At 41.2% G+C, this 25380-nt stretch overlaps 1 protein-coding gene across 1 annotated transcript in view; it reads right to left on the reverse strand.

Moving 5' to 3' along the window:
* QRICH1 (glutamine rich 1) overlaps positions 1 to 25380 on the reverse strand; it is a 54824-nt gene that overhangs the window by 16662 nt on the left and 12782 nt on the right. Inside the window, exon 3 of the mRNA XM_082663996.1 lies at positions 436 to 1476. Coding sequence (XP_082520122.1) covers positions 436 to 1476 — 1041 coding nt within the window. The remainder of the gene's footprint in view (positions 1 to 435; positions 1477 to 25380) is intronic.

The following is a 25380-nucleotide window of genomic DNA, read 5'->3' on the forward strand; positions in this document are numbered from 1 at the left end:
TTAACACCCTCTCAACTGTGAAGAGTTTAGAGCCTGTGTGCTAAACTACAGGGGTTCCACTAGATCTGTTCATTTGTGATACAGAAAGCAGCTTCTGGGACAGAGATAACACTTGGGGTGACACATTAGTCTCTACCTAGAAGTTTACCCTTCCTAAAGAGATCACAAAAAAGCACTCCAGGCATCTATCCCCAAAGCAGTTACTGGTCATTTCATTTACCTTCAGGTACCAGGCTAGAATTCCTGCCGTTCCACAGCTTCACTTGCCATTCCTGTCCCCTCTCCCCAACTCTAATTAAAATACTAAATACTGTATTACTGCAAGACCAACGTCATTCCTGTAAACAAGCCAGAGGCGAAAGAGGTTACCAGGCAAGTTCTGTGTTGCACTGGGCCCTGAGGGAGCAGGCTGCCCTACAGATAAGTCTCACTTACTGAACAAGTAACCTGGAGCTGCTGCTGCTGCTGCTGCTGCTGTGGTGGCGGTGGCGTCTGTTCCTGGGGGGTTTGTTGTTGTGGCTGCTGCTGAGGGTCCCATATATGGACAGTCTGAGCTGTATTCTGGTATGTGCCTGCCACGGCCTGCACAGCCACTGGAATGTGGATGTTGCCATTCATGAACTGTGCTGGAAAGAGAGAGTTTGCAAGGGTCTGCACTACCTCTTCATGGGAGTTTTTCACTACAGACGTGGTGCCCACCATCTTCTCCTTGTCATCCTCCAGCTTTACAGCTGCCAGGGCTGTGGGTGAGCCACTGACGTGAACTGCGTTGTAGGCTTCCTGGGGAATGGCAATGTGAGTAATGCTCTGCTGCTGAGGGTCCCCCCGGGGCTGGGCAGAGTAAACAGGTATGGTCCAAGTTTCTCCTGTAGGGCTAGTAATGGTCCCAGTGGCACTGTACAGGTGGGCACTGTCTACTGTTAGTAAGTCGGGCCTCAAAGACACATAACTCTGCTGCTGGCCCTGTGGAATGGCCAGCACGGTGGCCACCGGCTGCCCTGAGATGGCGTAGGACACAGTGATGGGCATGTCCACTTTGCGCTTCTTCACTGGCTGGAGGACACTGGCCGTGCCAACCCGCCGCTCCCCTTCCCGAGGTGAGCCCTGCTGGGACGGTGGTGGGGAAAGGGCACCCACAGTCTGGATTTGGATCTGCTGACCCCCAGCAAGAGACTGGCCAGCCACCAGCTGAGCCTGGATCTGTTGATGTGGGATGTGCTCCTCTGGGATCTCTGCAGCCTGGATCTGCTGGGCCGCCTGCATGTGCTGCACCTGGATCTGGGCCGCCTGCAGCTGCGAAGGGCTGGGGCTCTGCAGAGATGGGGTCTGGATGGAGGGGGCTGTCGGCTGTGCTGCTTGGCCTTGGATCTGCACCTGGACATGGATGGGCTGCTCAGCAGGTTGGTGAACGGTGAGCTGCGGGGAGAGCTGCTGAGCCGAGACCTGCTGCGGAGACTGCTGTACCTGCACCTGTACCTGCAGCGACAAGATTCACCAGTGAGTGAATAGGGCAACATCGAGAATCCAGCCCCGAAGGGAAGAAGAGATCTCAGACAGGAACCCTGGGTAATGTGAAGAGGAGGGGCCGCCATACCCAAGGCTTCTGAGGAGGCCATAATCTCCAAAACCATAGGCAAAATTCTCCAGCATCACACTCTGAATGTGTTGCATTCAGAGCAACACATATCCACCTGAGAGCAAGCAAGACTATCAAGTGGGAAATATCAAAACTTTTGCTCATTTCTTGACTTCCTTTTTAAAAGTAACCCCTTTTGTTTTTGCATACTGACATAGTAGTACAAGTATACAATTTATAAATATATACTTAGGCGTATGATCAAAAAATAGTTTATCCATGTGGTTAGTAACAAAAAGTGTGGGAATCTTGTTCTAAAAGGTCAGAAGGCATTCAATTCCCAACTCAGGATCAAAACTACCCCCACCACAGACAAATAGTAAAAAAACACAGTAGAGAAAAACAACAACAACAACAACAACAAAAACACAGTAGAGACAAAATGTTTGAAATCTCTTTTGGAGATACCTCCAACTTTGCTGCTAAAATATGTGCACTGTTGAATGATTCTTTAGAGTGCTTATTTAAGACAGCATTGTTTTAATAGAGAAGCCACTGATAATTTAATCTAAGGTTATTATATCCTGACCCATGCATTTCTGATAATAATGCAGCTCATGTCTTATTGCAGTTACTTCAGCATACAAAACAGCACGAAAAGATGCTACGTATAGTATGTAATTTTAAAAAAGAAAAGGTTTTTCCATCAGACACACATACCTAAATTACTCTGAACTCGGACTTCCCTGGTGGTCCAGTGGGTAAGAATCCACGCTCCCAATACAGGAGGCCTGGGTTCAATCCCTGTTTGGGGAACTAGATCTCATATGCATGTCGCAACTGAGTTTGCATGCCACAACTAAGAAGCCCACATATCGCAACTAAAAGTCCACATGCCACAACGAAGATGCCACGTGCAGCAACTAAGACCCAGTGCGGCCTACATAAATAAATTAAAAAAAAAATTACTCTGAGCTCATGTAGGAAGGAGGAAGGTATAAAATAAGAAGGTAGATCAGTGATTATATACATCACAGAAGATAACCAAAGATGGTGCTGGGACAACTGGCTATCTATGTAAAAAGAATGAAGTTGGACCTCATCCTCACAACATACACAAAAAATGGGAGAGGATCTGAACAGACACTTCTCCCAAGAAGATAAGCAAATGGCCGGTAAGCACATGAAAAGTTACTTAACATTGTTAGCCGTCAGGGAAATGCAAATCAAAAGCAAAATGAGATACCATTTAAACCCAGGAGGTTGACTATAATAAAAAAAAAAAGATAATAGGGACTTCCCTGGAAGTCCAGTGATGAAGACTCCACGCTTCCAATGCAGGGGCATGGGTTCCATCCCTGGTCGGAGAACCCAGACCCCACATGACGTGTGGCACGGCCAAAAAATACAATTAAAAAAAAAGTTTTTTTTAAAATAATAAAAGATAACAGGGACTTCCCTGGTGGCACAGTGGTTAACAATCCGCCTGCCAATGCAGAGGACGAGGATTCAAGCCCTGATCCGGGAAGATCCCACATGCCGCGGAGCAACTCAGCCCATGTGCCACAACTGCTGAGCCTGCGCTCTACAGTCTGTGAGCCACAACGACAAAAGCCCACACAACTACAGCCTGAGCTATGCTTTGCAACGAGAAGCCACCCCAATGAGAAACCTGCGCACTGCAACAGAGTTAGCCCCCACTCGCTGCAACTAGAGAAAGCCCACGCACAGCAAGGAAGACCCAACACAACCAAAAATAAATAAATAAATAAATAAGATAACAAATGTTGGCAAGGATGTGAAAAAACTGGAATTCTCATACACTGCTGGTGGGAATGTAAAATGGTGTAGCTGCTTTGGAAAAAAGTCTGGCAGGGACTACCCTGGTGGCGCAGTGGTTAAGAATCTGCCTGCCAATGCAGGGGACACAAGTTTGAGCCCTGGTCCAGGAAGATCCCACATGCCGTGGAGCAACTAAGCCCATACGCCACAACTACTGAGCCCGCAAGCCACAACTAGAGAACGCCCACACGCAGCAACAAAGACCCAATTCAGCCAAAAATAAAAATAAATAAATTTATAACATACTTTAAAAAACAAACAAAAGTCTGGCAGATCATCAAAAGGTTAAACATAGCATATGACAAAGATATGAAAACCACACCATATGACCTAGCAGTTTCACTCCTAGTTATATACTCAAGAGAAACAGAAACTATACTCATGTAAAAACTTGGACATGAGGGACTTCCCTGATAGTCCAGTGGTTAAGAATCTGCCTTCCAATGCAGGGGACGTGGGTTCGATCCCTGGTCAGGGAACTAAGACCCCACATGTGGCAAGGCAACCGAGCCCATGAGCTCAAGATCCCACGTGCCGCAACTACTGAGCCCAGGTGCCACAATGGATAGCCTGCACGCCACAACGAAAGATACCATATGCACAACTAAGACCCAACGTGGCCAAATAAAGAAATTAATAGATAAATATTTTAAAAAAGAACTTGGACATGAATGTTAATAACAGCATTATTTAAAATAACCAAAAAGTGGAAACAACCCAAATATCTATCAACTGATGGATAAATAAAATGTAGTACTTCCATACAACAGCATGTTGTTTAGTAAGAAAAACATAAAGTTTTGATAAAATGCTACAACACAGATGAACCCTGAAAACATTATGCTAAATGAAGTCAGTCACAAAAGACTACATATTGTATGATTCCATTAATATGAATGTCCAAAACAGGCAAATCTATAGAAATAGAAAGTAGATTAGTGGTTATCCAGGACACAGGGACTGGGGAAAATATGAAGTAACTGCTAATGGCTACAGGGTTTCTTTCTGGAGGTGATGAGAAATGTTCTAAAATTGATGTGGTAATGGCAGCACAACTCTGTGAATAGACTAAAAACTACTAAGTTGCATGCTTTACATGGAAATGACTGAATTATTTGATATGAGAATTACATCTCATTAAAGCCACTACTGATTTAAAAAAAAAAAAAAAAAAAAAGCAAGGAAGAGGCTGTGTAAAGAGCATAGGCCTTGGGACTTCCCTGGTGGTCCAGTGGCTAAGACTCCACGCTCCCAATGCAGGGGGTCTGGGCTCATTCCCTGGTCAGAGAACTAGATACCACATGCCACAACAAACAGTTAGCATGCCACAACTAAAGAGCCCGCATCTCACAACTAAAAGATTCCGTGTGCTGCAATGAAGATCCCACATGGTGCAATGAAGATCCCATGTGCCACAACTAAGACCTGGCGCAGCCAAATAAACAAATAAATAAATATTAAAAAAAAAAAAGAGCATAGGCCTTATGAACAGACTTTAAGTGAACAGACTTGAAGTGATGATGTACTTTCCTGGCTGTGAGTCCTCTAAGTTTCAGTTTCCTGAGGTACAATAAAAAGGGGGAGAATGCCTACCTCCTTACAGAGTTGTCATGAGCATAAAATAATGTTTACTGACACATAGTAGATGTTCAAAAAGTAGGTTTTCTTCCTCATAAGCAATATTTCTTTACACCAGTGAGTCTCAAAATGTAGTTTCCAGGCCAACATCATCATCACACTGGCAATTATCAGAAATACAAACTTTCAGGTCCCAGCTCAGAACTATTAAACCAGAAACTCTAGGAATGGGCCCAGCAATCTGTATCTTAACAAGTCTTCCAGGTGACTGATGCATGCTCAAGATGGAGAATCAGTGCTTTATACCAAGGACTAGAGGAAATGGTGAAGCCAATTACTACAAAAAAGCAGTTTTCAAGCTCTTTGGTCTCAGCACCCTTTCAAAAAATGATTGAGGACCAACCCCAAAAAGCTTTTCTTTACACGAGCATAGATAACAATTCTTACTGTATAAGAAAATTAAACTAGGAAACTTAGAAAAATATTAATTCATTAAAAATCACCACATAGAGCAGAAGCAAGAAGAACTACAATTCTGCAGCCTGTGGAAGGAAAACCACATTCACAGAAAGATAGACAAAATGAAAAGGCAGAGGACTTTGTACCAGATGAAGGAACAAGATAAAACCCCAGAAAAACAACTAAATGAAGTGGAGATAGGAAACCTTCCAGAGAAAGAATTCAGAATAATGATAGTGAACATGACCCAGGACCTTGGAAAAAGAATGGAGGCAAAGATCGAGAAGATGCAAGAAATGTTCAACAAAGACCTAGAAGAATTAAGAACAAACAGAGATGAACAATACAATAACTGAAATGAAAAATACACTAAAAGGAATCAATAGCAAAATAACTGAGGCAGAACAACAGATAAGTGATGTGGAAGACAGAATGGTGGAATTCACTGCGACAGAACAGAATAAAGAAAAAAGAATGAAAAGAAATGAAGACAACCTAAGAGACCTTTGGGACAACATTAAACACAATAACATTCACATTATAGGGGTCCCAGAAGGAGAAGAGAGAGAAAGGAGCTGAGAAAATATCTGAAGAGATTATAGTCGAAAACTTCCCTAACACAGGAAAGGAAATATCTACCCAAGTCTAGGAAGCGCAGAGAGTCTCAGGTAGGATACACCCAAAGAGAAACATGCCAAGGTTTTTACCATCAAATTGGTAAAAATTAAAGACAAAGAAAAATTATTGAAAGCAGCAAGGCAAAAACAACAAATAACATACAAGGGAACTTCCATAAGGTTAACAGCTGATTTCTCAGCAGAAACTCTACAAGCCAGAAGGGAGTGGCATGACATATTTAAAGTGATGAAAGAGAAGAACCTACAACCAAGATAACTCGACCTGGCAAGGATCTCATTCAGATTTGATGGAGAAATCAAAAGCTTTACAGACAAGCAAAAGCTAAGAGAATTCAGCACCATCAAACCAGCTCTACAGCAAATGCTAAAGGAACTTCTCTAAGCGGGAAACACAAGAAAATAAAAGCACCTACAAAAACAAACCCAAAACAATTACGAAAATGGTAATAGGAACATACATATTGATAATTTCCTTAAATGTGAATGGATTAAATGCTCCAACCAAAAGACACAGGGTCGCTGAATGGATGCAAAAACAAGACCCATATATATGCTGTCTACAAAAGACCCACTTCAGACCTAGGGACACATACAAACTGAAAGTGAGGGGATGGAAAAAGATATTCCATGAAAATGGAAATCAAAAGAAAGCTGGAGTAGCAATACTCATATCAGATGAAATACACTTTAAAATAAAGAATGTTACAAGAGACAAGGAAAGACACTACATAATGATCAAGGGATCATTCCAAGAAGAAGACATAACAATTATAAATATATATGCACCCAACACAGTAGCACCACAATACATAAAACAACTGCTAACAGCTATAAAAGAGGAAATCGACAGTAACACAATAATAGTGGGGGACTTTAACACCTCACTTACACCAATGGACAGATCATCCAGACAGGAAATTAATAAGGAAACATAAGGTTTAAATAACACAATAGACCAGATAGATTTAATTGATATTTACAGGACATTCCATCCAAAAACCGCAAATTACACTTTCCTTCTCAAGGGCACATGGAACATTCTCCAGGATAGATCACATCTTGCATCAAAAATCAAGCCTTGGTAAATTTAAGAAAACTGAAATCATATCAAGCATCTTTTCTGACCACAATGCTATGAGATTAGAAATTCATTACAGGGGAAAAAATGTAAAAAACACAAACACATGGAGGCTAAAGAATACATTACTAAATAACCAAGAGATTACTGAAGAAATCAAAGAGGAAATCAAAAAATATCTAGAGACAAATGACAATGAAAACATGACGATCCAAAACCTATGGGATGCAGCAAAAGCAGTTCTAAGAGGGAAGTTTATAGCAATACAAGCCTGCCTCAACAAACAAGAAAAATCTCAAATAAACAATCTAAACTTTCACCTAAAGGAACGAGAGAAAGAAGAACAAACAAAACCCAAAGTTAGTTGAAGGAAAGAAATCATAAAGATCAGAGCAGAAATAAATGAAATAGAAACAAAGAAAACAATAGCAAAGATCAATAAAACCAAAAGCTGGTTCTTTGAGAAGATAAAGAAAATTGATAAACCTTTAGCCAGACTCATCAAGCAAAAGAGAGGACTCAAATCAAGAAAATTAGAAATGAAAAAGAAGTTACAACGGACAAGGCAGAAATACAAAGCATCATAAGAGACTACTATAAGCAACTCTATGTCAATAAAATGGACAACCTGGAAGAAACTGACAAATCCTTAGAAAGGTATAATCTTCCAAGAATGAATCAGGAAGAAATAGAAAATATGACCAGTCACAAGTAATGAAATTGAAACTGTGATTAAAAATCTTCCAACAAACAAAAGTCCAGGACCAGATGGCTTCACCAGTGAATTCTATCAAACATTTAGAGAAGAGCTAACACTCATCCTTCTCAAACTCTTCCAAAAAATTGCAGAGGAAGGAACACTCCCAAACTCATTCTATGAGGCCACCACCATCCCTGATACAAAAACCAGACAAAGATACTACATAAAAAGAAAATTAGAGACCAATATCACTGATGAATATAGATGCAAAAATCCTCAACAAAATACTAGCAAACAGAATCCAACAACACATTAAAAGGATCATACACCATGATCAAGTGAGATTTATGCCAGGGATGCAAGGATTCTTCAATATATGCAGATCAATCAATGTAATATACCATATTAACAAAGTAAAGAATAAAACCCATAAGATCATGTCAAGAGATGCAGAAAAAGCTTTTGACAAAATTCAACACCCATTTATGACAAAAACTCTCCAGAAAGTGGACACAGAGGGAACCTACCTCAACATAATAAAGGCCATATACGACAAAGCCACAGCAAACATCATTCTCAATGGTGAAAAGCTGAAAGCATTTCCTCTAAGATCAGGAACAAGACAAGGATGTCCACTCTCACCACTATTATTCAACACAGTTTTGCAAGTCCTAGCCACGGCACTCAGAGAAGAAAAAGAAATAAAAGGAAAACAAATTGGAAAAGAAGTAAAACTGTCACTGTTTGCAGATGACATGATACTATACATAGAGAATCCTAAAGATGCCACCAGAAAGCTACTATAGCTAATCAATGAATTTGGTAAAGCTGCAGGATACAAAATTAATACACAAAAATCTCTTGCATTCCTATACACTAACAATGAAAGATCAGAAAGAGAAATTAAGGAAACAATCCCATTCACCACTGCAACAAAAAGAATAAAATATCTAGGGAAAAAACCACCTAAGGAGGTGAAAGACCTATACTCAGAAAACTATAAGACACTGATGAAAGAAATCAACGATGAGGCTTCCCTGGTGGTGCAGTGGTTAAGAATCTGCCTGCCAATGCAGGGGATGTGGGCTCAAGCCCTGGTCCGGGAAGATACCACATGCTACAGAGCAACTAAGCCCATGCACTACAACTACTGAGCCAGCGCTCTAGAGCCTGCGAGCCACAACTACCGAAGCCCGTGCGCCTAGAGCCCATGCTCTGCAACAAAGAAGAGCCACCGCAATAAGAAGCTAGCGCACCACAACAAAGAGTAGCCCCCACTTGCTGCAACTAGAGAGAAAGCCTGCAGTCAGCAACGAAGACCCAATGCAACCAAAAATTAATTAATTAATTAATTAATTTAAAAAAAAAGAAATCAAAGATGACACAAACAGATGGAGAGATATACCATGTTCTTTGACTGGAAGAATCAATATTGTGAAAATGACTATACTATCCAAAGCAATCTGCAGATTCAATGCAATCCCTATCAAATTAACCAGTGGCATTTTTTACAAAACTAGAACAAAAAATCTTAAAATTTGTATGGAGACACAAAAGACCCCAAATAGCCAAAGCAGTCTTGAGGGGAAAAAAACAGTGCTGGAGGAATCAGACTCTCTGACTTCAGACTATACTGCAAGGCTACAGTAATCAAGACAATATGGTACTGGTACAAAAACAGAAATATAGATCAATGGAACAGGATAGAAAGCCCAGAGATAAACCCACACACCTATGGTCAACTAATCTATGACAAAGGAGGCAAGAATATACAATGGAGAAAAGACAGTCTCTTCAATAAGTGGTGCTGGGAAAACTGGACAGCTACATGTAAAAGAATGAAATTAGACACTCCCTAACACCATACACAAAAATAAACTCAAAATGGATTAGAGACCTAGATGTAAGACCGGACACTATAAAACTCTTAGAGGAAAACATAGGAAGAACACTCTTTGACATAAATCACAGCAAGATCTTTTTTGATCCACCTCCTAGAGTAAAGAAAATAAAAACAAAAATAAACAAATGGGACCTAATGAAACTTAAAAGCTTTTGCACAGCAAAGGAAACTACAAACGAGACGAAATGGGAGAAAATACTTGGAAATGAATCGACAAAGGATTAATCTCCAAAAACTGCTCATGCAGCTCAATATTTTAAAAAAAAAAAAAAACCCAATCCAAAAATGGGCAGAAGACCTAAATAGACATTTCTCCAAAGAAATGGCCATAAAGATGGCCAAGAAGCACATGAAAAGCTGCTCACAGGGCTTCCCTGGTGGCGCAGTGGTTGAGGGTCCGCCTGCCAATGCAGGGGACGTGGGTTCGTGCCCTGGTCCGGGAGGATCCCACATGCCGCAGAGCGGCTGGGCCCGTGAGCCATGGCCGCTGAGCCTGCGCGTCTGGAGCCTGTGCTCCGCAACGGGAGAGGCCACAGCAGTGAGAGGCCCGCGTACAGCAAAAAAAAAAAAAAAAAAAAAAAAAAAAAAAAAAAAAAAGCTGCTCAACATCACTAATTATTAGAGAAATGCAAATCAAAACTACAATGAGGTATCATCTCACACCAGTTAGAATGGGCATCATCAGAAAATCTACAAACAACAAATGCTGGAGAGGGTATGGAGAAAAGGGAACCCTCTTGCACTGTTGGTGGTAATGTAAATTGATACAGCCACCATGGAGAACAGTATGGAGGTTCCTTAAAAAGCTAAAAATAGAATTACCGTATGAACTAGCAATCTCACTACTGGGCATCTACCCAGAGAAGAACATAATTCAAAAAGACACATGCACCCAATGTTCATTGCAGAACTATTTACAATAGCCAGGACATGGAAGCAACCTAAATGCCCATCGACAGACTAATGGATAAAGAAGAATTAGAAGATGTGGTATATATATACAATGGACTATTACTCAGCCATAAAATGGAACGAAATTGGGTCATTTGTAGAGACGTGGATGGATCTAGAGACTGTCATACAGAGTGAAGTAAGTCAGAAAGAGAAAAACAAATATAGTATATTAACGCATATATATGGAACCTAGAAAAATGGTACAGATGAACCGGTTTGCAGGGCAGAAATAGAGACACAGATGTAGAGAACAAACATAGACACCAAGGGGGGAAAGTGGTGCGGGGGGTGGGGGGGTGGTGGTGGTGTGATGAACTGGGAGATTGGGATTGACATATATACAGTAACATGTATAAAATGGATAACTGATAAGAACCTGCTGTATAAAAAAATAAAATTCAAAAATTCCAAAAAAAATCACTGCATAAATCAATATAAATGTCAACATAAATAACATATTCTTATGCAAAATAACTTTATTTGCCAAAACAAAAAATTTATAATAATCACTGCATTATTTTACATCTCTGCAAATCTCTTTAATGGCTGACTTAACTGAAGACAACTGCATTCTCATACTTGCTTCTGCATTCAATCTATTGTGACACATCATACATGGCCCCTGCAAAACTCCACTGTACACTCATGAGAGAACGAGAGTGAAAAAGGCAAAAAAAATCTTCATATTATAATAAAAACAGCCTTGGACTTCCCTGGTGGCACAGTGGTTAAGGATCCGCCTGCCAACGGAAGGGATACGGGTTTGAGCCCTAGCCCAGGAATATCCCACATGCTGTGGAGCAACTAAGCCCGTGCGCCACAACTACTGAGCCTGCACTCTAGAGCCCACGAGCCACAACTACTGAGCCCAAGTGCCTTAGAGCCTGTGGTCCACAACAAAGAGAAGCCACTGCAATGAGAAGCCCACGCACCGCAACAAAGAGTAGCCCCTGCTCGCCGCAACTAGAGAAAGCCCGCACAGCAACAAAGACCCAATGCAGTCAATCAATCAATCAATTAATTTTTTAAAAAAAACAGCCTTAACTCTGAGGAACCCTGAAAGGGAGTTGGGGACTACCAGTCCCTGACCTACTCTTTAAGAACCACTGTTGTAGAGTTAAACACACAGTATGGGGTTTTTTTGTTTGTTTGTTTGGACTGAGTGGGGTCTTCATCGTTGTGCGCGGGCTTTTCTCTAGTTGCAGAGAGCGGGGGCTACTCTTCGTTGAGGTGTGCGGGCTTCTCATTGAGGTGGCTTCTCTTGTTGCAGAGCACAGGCTCTAGGCGCGCGGGCTTCATTCATTGTGGCACACGGGGTCAGCAGTTGTGGCTTGTGGACTCTAGAGCGCAGGCTCAGCAGTTGTGGTGCACGGGCTTAGTTGCTCTAAGGCATGTGGGATCTTCCCGGACCAGGGCTCGAACCCGTGTCCCCTGCACTGGCAGGCAGATTCTTAACCACTGTGCCACCAGGGAAGTCCCAACAGAGTATGTTTTTAAACTATATTATTACTTGCTTAAAAACAAGATGTCAAAAATCTGGTTATTGTAGTTCATTCATTTACTGTATCTCTTTATTTATTTATTTTTTTTTATTTTTTTTTTTTGCAGTACGCGGGCCTCTCACTGTTGCAGCCTCTCCAGTTGTGGAGCACAGGCTCTGGACGTGCAGGCTCAGCGGCCATGGCTCACGGGCCCAGCCGCTCCGCAGCATGTGGGATCCTCCCGGACCGGGGCACGAACCCATGTCCCCTGCATCAGCAGGCGGACTCCCAACCACTGCGCCACCAGGGAAGCCCTACTGTATCTCTTTAAATTGACTTTTCTTAGAAACAATTTATCAATATTCAATCTTCCAAAAGAAATAAGTTAGCAAAAATACTAAGGAATCAGAACTGAAGGCATTTACCCCTCACTACAGAACAAACAGGTACAAATAATCTGATGCCACTTTATATCCAAAGTAGTTAGAAGTTAAAATTAGGGGAGTAAAAGTGAAAGCACTTTCTGACATTTCCTTACCAATGTCAAGATATTGGATAAGGTATCAATTATGTGTTTATAACCTTTACCCATAAGGATAAGTCAATAAGAAATTAAACGTTATTTGTATTAACCTCCTTCATATTTTTTATTTATATAAAAACAACTTTGTCCGGTTAGATAATTACTGCATAGTCATAGTGAAAATCTGCAACCTTAGTGGAGTAAAAAAAAAAATTTTTTTTTTTTAAATTTTACTTTAACTTAGGAGGAAAGAAAATTAAAAGTGAATTGAAGGGGGCTTCCCTGGTGGCGCAGTGATTACGAATCCGCCTGACAATGCAGGGGACACAGGTTTGAGCCCTGGTCCAGGAAGATCCCACGTGCTACAGAGCAACTAAGCCCGTGTGCCACAACTACCGAGCCTGTGCTCTAGAGCCCACGTGCCAAGAGCCTGTGCTCGGCAACAAGAGAAGCCACCGCAATGAGAAGCCCACACACTGCAATGAAGAGCTGCCCCCGTTCACCGCACCTACAGAAAGCTCGCATGCAGCAACGAAGACCCAACACAGACAAAAATAAATTAATTAAATAAATTAATTTTTTTAAAAAAGTAAATTGAAGGAATAGCTGAACTTTGAGTATTGCTTCACACTAAGAAAGCTCCTAGGGACTTCCCTGGTGGTGCAGTGGTTAATAATCCACCTGCCAATGCAGGGGACACGGGTTCGAGCCCTGGTCTGGGACGATCCCACGTGCTACAGAGCAACTAAGCCCGTGCACCACAACTGCTGAGCCTGTGTTGTAGAGCCCGCAAGCCACAACTACTGAAGCCTGTGTGCCAAAACTACAGAAGCTCACGCGCCTACAGCCCGTGCTCCACAACAAGAGAAGCCTGCACACTGCAACAAAGAGCAGCCCCCTGCTCGCCACAACTAGAGAAAGCCTGTGCACAGCAATGAAAACCCAATGCAGCCATAAATAAATAAATAAATTTATTTTAAAAAAAACAAAGCTCCTACAAGATTCCTCTTTAAAAAAAAAGAAAGAAAAGACAAAAATCTAAGAAAGGCATTCAGAGGTTGGTATTGTGCTTTATTAACTTTAATTTTCAAGGTTAAAATATCTAGGTAAATTGTCACAGAAAACAAACTGATAACTAAACAAAAAATTAAAGAAAAAAAGGCAATTTGAAACTTAAGCCTAGATCTAAAAGGATTCTAAAGAAATACAAAAAGGAAAAAGATCATCCCAAAGACATGTATATGCTAGAAAAGTGATACATCAATGGAGGAGGGAGACATTTCTAGGGGAATGAATTTGGTTTCACTGTTTCCAAAAGCACTGTTTCTTACCTTCTATCAATCCCTCATAAATCACATTATATTTCAAGTTCCTTTCACATTTGAATCGTTACTTCTCATTCAGCTCTCCCCACCACCTTTTCCAGAGTTTTTAATTGCTTTTTTTCCCCCTGTTGATCAGAAGAGATATACTTTAAATAACTATACTTCTGCGTTCTTGATCACATAGTAAGTACAGTGCTAATTACTTTCTTCTTGAGCATTCTGACTTCCTATTTCAACCTGGACAGACTGCATTCTGGGTCTTCTGTACAGACTGGGATTTCGATCTCAACTCTGAGCTGCTTCTGTTTCTTTTGTTCTCATGACTTCTTTCCTAGATTCTTTATTTGACTGAGTACATAAGTTTTTCAGAAAGTATGTCTGAATGTGGTCCACAGCTCAGCAGCATTAGCATCAACCTGGAATTTGTTAAAAATGCACATTCTCTGGAAACGAAAAGACTGTTGAAGAGATATCTGCATCCCCATATTCAAAGCAGCATTATTTACAATGGCCAAGAGATGGGAACAATCTAAGCGTCCATCAATGGATGAATGGATAAAGAAGTTCTGGAATATATATACATACCATGGATATTATTCAGCCATAAAAAGGGAGGAAATTCTGCCCTTTGTGACAACGTGGATGGATGCTGAGGGCATTATGCTAAGTGAAATAAATCAGACAGAGAAAGACAAGTACCACATGATCTCGTTTACAATATATGTAAAATGTAAAAAACAAACAAAACCCCAACCAAACTCAGAAAAAGAGATCAGATTTGTGGCTACAAGAGGCAGGGGGCAGAGGGAGGAGGAATTGGATGAAGGTGGTCAAAAGGTACAAACTTCCAGTCATAAGATAACTAAGTACTAGGGATATAAAGCACAACATGATAACTATAGTTAAGATTGCTATATGGTGAACATGAAAGTTAAGAGAGTAAATCCCTGGGCTTCCTTGGTGGCGCAGTGGTTGAGAGTCTGCCTGCCAATGCAGGGGACACGGGTTCAAGCCCTGGTCTGAGAAGATCCCACATGCTGCGGAGCAACTGGGCCCGTGAGCCACAACTACTGAGCCTGCACGTCTGGAGCCTGTGCTCCGCAACAAGAGAGGCCGCGACAGTGAGAGGCCCACGCACCGCGATGAAGAGTGGCCCCCGCTTGCCGCAACTAGAGAAAGCCCTCGCACAGAAAGGAAGACCCAACACAGCCAAAAATAAATAAATGAACTTTAAAAAAAAAAAAAGAGAGAGTAAATCCTTGAGTTCTCATCACAAAGGAAAAAATATTCTTTTCTTTTTCTGTATATGAGATGACAGATATTAACTAAACTTGCTGTGGTTACCATTTCACAATCTATGTAAATCAAATCATTGAGCTCTACACCTTAAACTTACACAGTGCTGCATGTCAATTATATCTCAATAAAACTGGGGGGCAAGGGGCATGCAAATTCTCAGGAGTGACCCCAGACCAACTGAATTAGAATTGGGAGGGGGGGAGCCATTTTTGTTTTAAGAAACCTTCAAGGTGATTCTAATGTACCCTATAGTCTGATAACCATTAGTGTATAAGTTTTATTGGACCTCACTTGTCTAGGTTCCTAACCTGTTTGCAGATGAATAATCTATTTCCTTTTCCTCTGTCATTCAGAACCTAAGCAATACAGAGCTCAACACAACAGAAGGACTAAGTACTCCAACTAAAGAACAATGAGAAACCATGAAGTAATATATATATTACCCCTCTTAGGAATCTTTTCTTCCAAACAATCACTGACACTGAAAAAAATACATATCTAATACCATTTTTGGATTTTTTTTTGCTTTATTTTGTTTTTGGCTACTTTGAGTATAAAACCAGTATTTTATTTAAACAAGAATAAACTGGGTGAGTGTGCTGGGTCAATTTCTGAATTCCACCTCATAAACAATTTTGGTCCAATATCCATTAGTTACATGTACTTAGCAATCACTTAAAATGTGGTTAGTCCAAATTACAATGTGCTTACAACTTCAAAGCACAATCAGATTTCAAAGATTTGTGCCAAAAAAAATGGTAAAATCGTTCATCAATAATATAAGACTGAGTACATGTTGAAATAATGTTAGTTTAAATAAAATGTGATTTTAACAAGTCAATTTCACCTCATTTTTTTCCCCCTTTTATAAAAGAGGCTACTAGAAAATTTAGAATAACATATGTAGCTTACATTCTATTTCATATTCTGAGTCTCACTGAGGAGGAACTACTGAGAACAGTGCTCAATGTGCCAGAAGACCCCACTAAGCACTTGGGATCCAAACATATCTGTGCCTTTTAACAACTAGTCAGCAAAACCTTGGTACAATTTCACTGTTCAAAAAATGCTCTTCTGGGACTTCCCTGGTGGCACAGTGGTTGAGAGTCCGCCTGCTGATGCAGGGGACACGGGTTAGTGCCCCAGTCCAGGAGGATCCCACATGCCGCGGAGCGGCTGCGACCATGAGCCACGGCCGCTGGGCCTGCGCGTCCAGAGCCTGTGCTCCGCAGCGGGAGGGGCCACAGCAGTGAGAGGCCCGCGTACCGAAAAAAAAAAAAAAATGCTCTTCTGAAAGTGGTAAAATCTTTATCCAACTATCAAACATTTACCAAACTCTTATTGTACAAATGAATGTAGATATGGTGAGGGAAGAGATTTAAATGTGGGTAGAAGACTGGACATGTTCACTGACAGATAAATGGATAAAAAAGATGTGGTGTACACACACACACACACACACACACACACACACACACACACACACACACAATGGAATACTACTCAGCCATTAAAAAGAATGAAATAATACCATTTGCAGCAACATGGATGGACCTAGAGATTATCATACTAAGGGAAGTAAATCAAGAAAGAGGAAGACAAATACAATATATAGCACTTATATGTGGAATCTAAAGTATGACACAAATGAACTTATCTACAAAACAGAAACAGACTCACAGACATAGAGAACAGACTGTGGCTGCCAAGGGGGAGGAGGGGGTGGGAGAGGGAAGTATTGGGAGTTTGGGATTAGCAGATATAAACTATTATATATAGGACAGGTAAACAACAAGGTCCTACTGTACAGCACAGGGAACTATATTCAATATTCTGTGACAAACCATAATGGAAAAAAATACGGGAACTTCCCTGGTGGTGCAGTGGTTAAGAATCCGCCTGCCGGGCTTCCCTGGTGGCGCAGTGGTTGAGAGTCCACCTGCCGATGCAGGGAACACGGGTTCGTGCCCCGGTCTGGGAAGATCCCACACGCCGCGGAGCGGCTGGGCCCGTGAGCCATGGCTGCTGAGCCTATGCATCTGGAGCCTGTGCTCCGCGATGGGAGAGGCCGCAACAGTGAGAGGCCCGTGTACCGCAAAAAAAAAAAAAAAAAAAAAATCTGCCTGCCAATGCAGGGGACACGGGTTCGATCCCTGGTCCGGGAAGATCCCACATGCTGCAGGGCAACTAAGCCTGTGCGCCACAACTACTGAGCCTGCGTTCTAGAGCCCACAAGCCACAACTACTGAGCCCACGCGACTAGAGCCCATGCTCTGCAACAAGAGAAGCCACCAGAATGAGAAGCCTGTGCAACGAAGAGTAGCCCCTGCTCACCGTAACTAGAGAAAGCCAGCACACGGCAACGAAGACCCAACGCAGCCAAAGGAAAAAGAATATGAAAAAGAATATATATATGTATAACTGAGTCACTCTGCTGTATAGCAGAAATTAACACACTGTAAATTAACTATACTTCAATAAAATTATAAAAAGAAAAAAAAAAAAAGACTGGACATGAAGGGCCAGAAAAGGCGGCAACGAACAGTCTACCAATCTGAAGTGATGATCAGGACCCCAATCAGCCCACAAAGTGCCAGTGAGAGAACAGCTGATTTCAGTCCTGTTTTTGGCTGCAAACCCTTGTTTGCAGAATACACCACATTATGACTTCTGCCTCCCCAAGGCAGAAGCTGGAATCACTGTCCCAACCTCTCCTGCAGCTAGAGTGCAGGCATGTGACCAAGGCTTCCCAAATTAGACACACTGCACGAAATATGGACTCAAAATGGAGCAACATGAGGCAGCAGGAACCACAACCTCCATTTTCTGGTGAGAGTGGAAGATTGCGGCAGAAATGGAACAGGATGGCATAAATCCCATTGAGAGACTATGGTAGGACAAGGACCTGTGCCCAGGGGTGTGGCTGAAGGTCTTTGCCAAGGCAGGCTAGCAATGTGACCTGAGTCCTGTTCCTGGCTGTGCAGCCTCCAAGACACATTCTCTAAAACTCAAAACTCAGATGGATACAAAAGATATCAAAACAAGTTGAAAACTTTAAAATAGTATTTACCTTGGGAGAGAAAGATATACAGAGGGGTATTAGAGATCTGAACTGCATCTGTAACATTATGTTTTTTTTTTTAAAAAAAAAGCAAAAATGGCAAACTGCCAACACAGTAGGAATACTTGTTCTAAATATTTGTCTGGATACTTACTTTTCAAATGTTTGAAAAGCAAATGGGGCCCTAGGTATGAATGGCACTAATGAGGAGAAGGAGAGGAAGAAGAAAACAACAGTGGCTATTATTTATTTATTGAGGGCTTACTACGTGCTGTTTACTTAGGACTTAGCATTTTATGGAATCCTCAAAGTAACTACAACATAAATTCTTTTATTTCCATGACGTAGATAAGGAAACGGACTCAAAGTGGTTAAGTCACTTGTCTATAACGATATATCTAAAGAATCAGAGGCAGATCAAACTCATGTTTGTCTAAGGGCAATCTGGCTCTTGATTACCTCCTTCCTCACTCTCAGCAATTCTACACTGAGGTGAGAGGTTAGGGACTGACTGCCCCAGCACAGAGGGAATGTGCAACAGCAAAAAGAGGAAGAGGGACATAAGTTGGGATGACAAATGAGGAAGAAATGTACTTTGATCCACTGAAGGCTTGAGACCTTTACCTCTACCAACAAAAGAATCAAGTGCTGAGAAATCTCCTTCCCCAAAGCATCCTTCACTTAGCAGGACCAGGCTGACGAACCAGCCTTGTAAGAAGCCTCAGTTCCTGCCTTATAGAAGTACAGAGAAGAAACAAGAAATTCTATGGGTGCTAAGTGAAACCGGACTCCTAGAATTCACCATCAGAGGGTCTTCTCTCTGGCATACACATTTAACTCCATGTGGATGCTTTAGGAAGTACCCAACTCAAGAGGGCTCTTGAAAGTGAAGTTCCAAATGAACCACCTTCACCTAGCTCAGGCAGACCTATCAACAACAGGAAACTTAGGCCTTCCTGGCATTGTACAAACTGTGAAGGTATTTACATGACAGCTCTTCCTTTTGCCTTAAGAAAGTGCCTCCCTATCTTAAATAAACATATGTTACTGTGATACTGTAATATAATTTTTGGTCTTTTCTCTGATTCTTGATCTGAGCTCTTAAGACCTTTGTAATTTCCTAAGTGCTAATATAAATGCTAGGACCATATTATTTTCTAATGAGGCAACTTTGCTGGGCTCCTGGATGAGGGCTGGTCACCTCAAAGACCAAGCCATAATAAGAAACTTGGTACTTTCAGCCCCACCCTCCATTCTCTGGAGAGGGAAGAAGGGCTAGAAATTGAGTTACTAATCAATCATACCTATATGATGTAGCCTCCATAAAAATCCCGAAAGTTTGGGGTTTAGGGAGTTCCTGGGTTGGTGAACACATTCACGTGCTGGGAGGGTGGTACACCCCAACTCCATGAGGACAGAGGCTACTGTGTTCACGACCCTTCAGAACCTCGCCCCATGTATCTCTTTATTTGGTTGTTCAACCGTATCCTTTATCATTTCCTTAATTATATAATAAACTGGTAAATGTGTTTCCCTGAGTTCTGTGAGCTTTTCTGGCAAATCATCAAACCCAAGGAGGGGTAGTGAGAACCACAATTTATAGCCAGTTAGTCAGAAGTACAGGTGAGATAACCTGGGACTTCCAACTAGTGTCGGAAGTGGGGGGCAGTCTTGTGAAACTGATCCCTTAACTTGCGGGGATCTGACTCTAACTCCAAGCAGATAGCGTTAGAACTGAATTGAATTATAGGCCAGCCAGCTGGTGTGAAGAATTGGTCATTGTGGGGGGAAAAAACACACATTTGGGGGCCAAAAGTGTGAGTGTGGTAGTAGCAGAGAGTAAACGGACACAGTGAGTTTTATTCAGACAGCTACTCTAATTAACTTCTGACACAGACCTTTGTCTCCCATCAATTCACTAACATTGTTCTAAGGATATTATTACTTTGTCAAATCTAACAAGCTATGTGGCTGCTTCTAGGCTGGAAAGATGAGAAATTCTTGGGGACAGAACAAACTCTCTGGGATGGCAACAGATGGTTTTAAAAAAGCAATCTAATTTTACCGCAATTTTTTAAAAAAGCAACTTAGAAAACTCTCTGCCTTCAAGGTAATAAATTGTTTTGAAATTTCAAATAACATTAATATAGGCATAATTTTACACTTATCAAAAGGGTTAGGTTGAAAAGCAATACTATGAGCCAAAGAGCCTTTTAACATTTGAATTGAGAAGGCAGGTCTGTTCAGCTCCATATTTCAGTGTACACGTCACCTCTCTAGTCTCATCCTTTCACTCAGTGCACTCTAGTTACACAGCCATTCTGCCGTTTTTCAAATAAGCAGGCTCCCACCTTAGGGCTTTCTGATTTGGAACGCTCTTTCCTCAGATAACCATATGGCTCATTCACCAGCTCTCTTTGGTCTTAACTCAAAAGTCACCAGCATATTAAGGCTTACCCTGGCCACCCCCATCTGCTTTGTTTTTCTCCTTTGCATTTATCACTATATAACAAGATTTTTAAAAATCTTATATATCATCTAACCCCTCCCAGCTATAATGTATGTTCCACAAGGTCAGGGAGCTTTCTGTCTTGTTCAATGCTGTACCTAAACATCTAGCAAAGGGCTTCATACATAAACACAAACATATGGAGATGTCTGGGACAGGGGAAAAAAGGTTAAGAATCATTGTCCTGTACAAGTTCAAAGCAAAATATTCCCAAGCAACATTTTTTTTTAATTACAAAAGTAGTTCATGTTTAATAAAAAAAAAAATTCAAGCACTTCTCCTTAGTACCCCACTACACCGCCCAATTACTGTTTTGGGCTTTATTACTACTATTTAAGGACCACTACATTCTACATATGTTAAAAGCCAGTGATACTAAACTGGTTTTGACACTCTATAATCTGTTAAACATCCTGCTCTGTCAATATACACAGATCTACCTCATTCTTCTGGCTGCACAGGACAACATACTACAGTTGTATCATTATTTGCCATTTCCCTTACTGAAAGATTGACTTGTTTCTAGTGTTACTACTATAAGCAACGTGGCAGTGAATATCCTTATATATCCTTATATACACATTTATCTGTGAACACAAATGCAAGGCCAAAGGTACGCAACAAGTGTTGCCAAATTCAATCTCAAGAAAATCACACTAATTTATCCTCTTATACGCTTGCTACCCTGGGTGAAATCTTTATAACTGTCTTCCTACCTAATAAATAAAACATATTTCATTTTAAAAACTTACACTTCCATAATCACCAGAAGCATGAAGCATCTTCTGACATACTTACTAGCACAATCTGTATTTCCTCCCCCATGAACGATCTATTTATATCCTTTGTTCATTTTTCCACTAGATCATTTTTTTTCCCTATTTTTTAAGTTCCTTGTGTATTAGAAACACTAGTTAGGAGCACAGGCTTGAGTTAAGACAGCTTGGGTGCAAACGCTAGCTATCAGAAGATGAGTTAACCTCCCTATACCTCACGTGCTATTTTTAGTTTCAAAAATTATACCTTTAGGACTTCCCTGGTGGCACAGTGGTTAAGAATCCGTCTGCCAATGCAGGGGACAGGGGTTCGAGCCCTGGTCCGGGAAGATCCCACATGCCCGTGCGCCACAACTATTGAGCCTGTGCTCTAGAGCCCGCGCACCATAACTACTGAAGCCTGTATGCCCTACAGCCCGTGCTCCAGAAGACAAGCCACCGCAATGAGAAGCCCGCGCACTGCAATGAACAGTAGGCCCCACTCACCGCAACTAGAGAAAGCCCGCGCACAGCAAGGAAGACCCAATGCAGCCAAAAATAAATAAATAAAATTTAAAAAAAAATTATACCTTTAAAGAAAGAATATACAGACCTATAAAACAGATCAAGAAACATGTGTATAAAATAATTGTAACTGCTAGGCCCATATTTTCTGTCACTCAGAAAACGTTTTTCCGAAGTCTTATATAAAGTTGTATCTTTAGCCATATATTTATTGATATTGTCTGGCTTATGATTTTTTTTTAAAACAAGTTTTTATTGTATTTAAGACACTTAGGTTTTTGTTTTTGGCCACGCTGCGCAACTTGCAGGATCCCCACCAGGGACTGAACCTGGGTCCCCTGCACTGGAAGCGCCAAGTCCGAATCACTGGACTGCCAGGGAATTTCCTGGCTTATGATTTTGATAGCTTTAGATTTATTAACATTGTCAACTTTCATGTAATATTAATAACAACTTAAAATCTTTATTTAAATTAAATCTACAAAGCCAACTTTTAGAAAAATTAAATTCCATTTGGCTTAAGCCAGTTATTATGAAAATATATTTGTCTTAAAATTTTTTTAAATTTATGAAACGGAAAGAAAAATTAGTCTCAGGAAAGGTAAGCTAGGCTTAACTAACCTTTGGTCCACGAATGCTTGGCTAAAAGGTCTTTTTTTTTTTTTTTTTTCCAGCCACGCTACGCGGCTTGTGGGAGCTTAATTTCCTGACTAGGGATCAAACCTGGGCCCTTGGCAGTGAAAGTGTGGAGTCCTAACCACTGGACCGCCAGGGAATTCCCTAAAAGGTCATTTTTAATTTTAAATAAAGGGGATAAAAACTACTCTTGCACATATCATATACCACAAACCATATCTCGGCGACTTGTACGGTAGAAATTTGAGGTAAGATTTTTTAGAACTACTTGAATAAAGCAAAAAAAAAAAAAAACCCCTCAACTAGGAAATTTTTTTTTAAAGGAAAAAAATGAGGTTTCCTCTATCTACACAAATAACTTGAATTAAAATTGATAACCTGTGTGGGAAAGGGAACCACACATAAAAAGTAGCCTATTCCCTGGTGGCGCAGTGGTTGAGAGTCCACCTGCCGACGCAGGGGACGCGGGTTTGTGCCCCGGTCTGGGAAGATCCCACGTGCCGCGGAGCGGCTGGGCCCATGAGCCATGGCCGCTGAGCCTGCGCGTCCGGAGCCTGTGCTCCGCAATGGGAGAGGCCACAACAGTGAGAGGCCCGTGTACCACAAAAGCAAAAAAGCAAAAAAAACCAACAAAAAAAGTAGCCTAACAGGTTGGCTAAAATGTAGACCCATAGAAAAAAAATATGATTCTTACCAAAAGAGCACTGATAATTATTATTGAATTATTATACCACTTGCTGATCAAGCTAACATTCCATGGGCTGTAAATATAGTAATTTTTATGCAGGGGTCCCCTGAGACCTGAAAATAGTTCAAAGATTCTTTCAGGGTAAAAAAAGATTGGGAAAAGCTATCTCAGAGTTTACTTCTTTCCTTAGGAAGGCTTTCCACAACGTAAAATTACAAAAATTTTCTATACTGCCTTTTCATAGTTCATTGTTTTCTTGTTATCTGACCTTTAACCCATCTGGACCTTATCTGTATTATAAGAGGTATCTATTTCCAAAAGAGGAGTAGACTGCCTTACTGCACTAATGGAATACATCCTTTCCTCATTGATCAGCAGAGCCATTTTCATCCTATACCTGGTATCTACTCATAATATATACAGACACATGAGTGTGTATATGTTTTAAAGTCCTTGGTCAACTCCCAACACATGGGTCCCCAGAGGAGCCTTCTACTCTTTGTATTCTTTACTTCTCGGATTAGGGGACCCTGAGAACTGCTCCACCTTTCCTAAAAGTTTCTCTCTTAGAGGAATTCCTCTATCACCTGATTCTGTTTGCTTTCTCTCTTGCAGCAATTCCTCAGATTTACTGGGTTTAAAAAAAAAAATCATTCCCTATTTATTATTTTTAGTGAAGTTTAGCTGCTGTACAATTTTATAAGTTACAGGTGTAAAATATAGTGATTCACAATTTTTTTTTTTTTTTTTTTTTTTGCGGTACACGGGCCTCTCACTGTTGTGGCCTCTCCCGTTGTGGAGCTCTCCCGTTGTGGCCTCTCCCGTTGCGGGCTTCCCCACCAGGGAAGCCCCATGATTCACAATTTTTAAAGGTTAAGATTTAGTGGTTTTTTGATGGCATTTTTTTTTCCCAGCACTGCTAGAAAAAAAAATTTTTTAAGTATCTTTTCAGTCACTGAGGATGGGAAAATATGTGTTCTTATGAGTCCACCATATTGAACCTATCTCATGGATTTATTATTTTATTTTTTCTTCCATTTACAAGGGGTTTGGGAAAAATGATGATACTAATAGGTGATCTCAATTAGCTATCTTGAACGTAAAGTCTCAAAAAAACACTTTAAACTCAAATCCCAAACTAGTTTAATCTTACGAAAAAGAAGATCCAAGCAGTAAAAAAAAGAAAAATTTCTTCAACTGAAGTCAGGCCTTATCTTTGTGCCTTTCCTGTACCCCTCCTTCCTTATAGAGACTGTAATAAACAACTGCATCCCTCCATATGCCAGATGCTTTCTTGTTATCTCAGTCTCACTAAATAGTATTATCCCTACTGACAGATGAAAAAACTAGCACTAAAAAGATTAAGAAAATATCAAGAAATAAAACGTCAGATCAAATTTAAATCCAGGGGGCTTCCCTGGTGGCGCAGTGGTTGAGAGTCCGCCTGCCGATGCTGGGGACACAGGTTCGTGCCCCGGTCCGGGAAGATCCCACATGCCATGGAGCTGCTAGGCCCGTGAGCCATGGCCGCTGAGCCTGCGTGTCCAGAGCCTGTGCTCCTCAACGGGAGAGGCCACAACAGTGAGAGACCCGCGTACCGCAAAAAAAAAAAAAAAAATTTAAACCCAGGAATGCAACTCCAAAGCCCAGGTCCTTCCAATATACTCACCTACACTGCTAAGGGGCAAAACCTTCTACCTCACCAAACGTACCTCTTCACACTCTTGCCTCTCCATCATGTTCTACTCCCTTTCCAGTCTCTTGGTGGAAGTCATGGAGGGCAAAGTGAAATGCAACCACAATAGACAGTAGCAAGAAAGCAGCATTTGTGACTGTAGGATAGTTTTAGT

The sequence above is a fragment of the Grampus griseus genome (genome assembly GCF_964374135.1).
Source record: "Grampus griseus genome assembly, chromosome: 10".
In the NCBI taxonomy this organism is placed as follows: domain Eukaryota; kingdom Metazoa; phylum Chordata; class Mammalia; order Artiodactyla; family Delphinidae; genus Grampus; species Grampus griseus.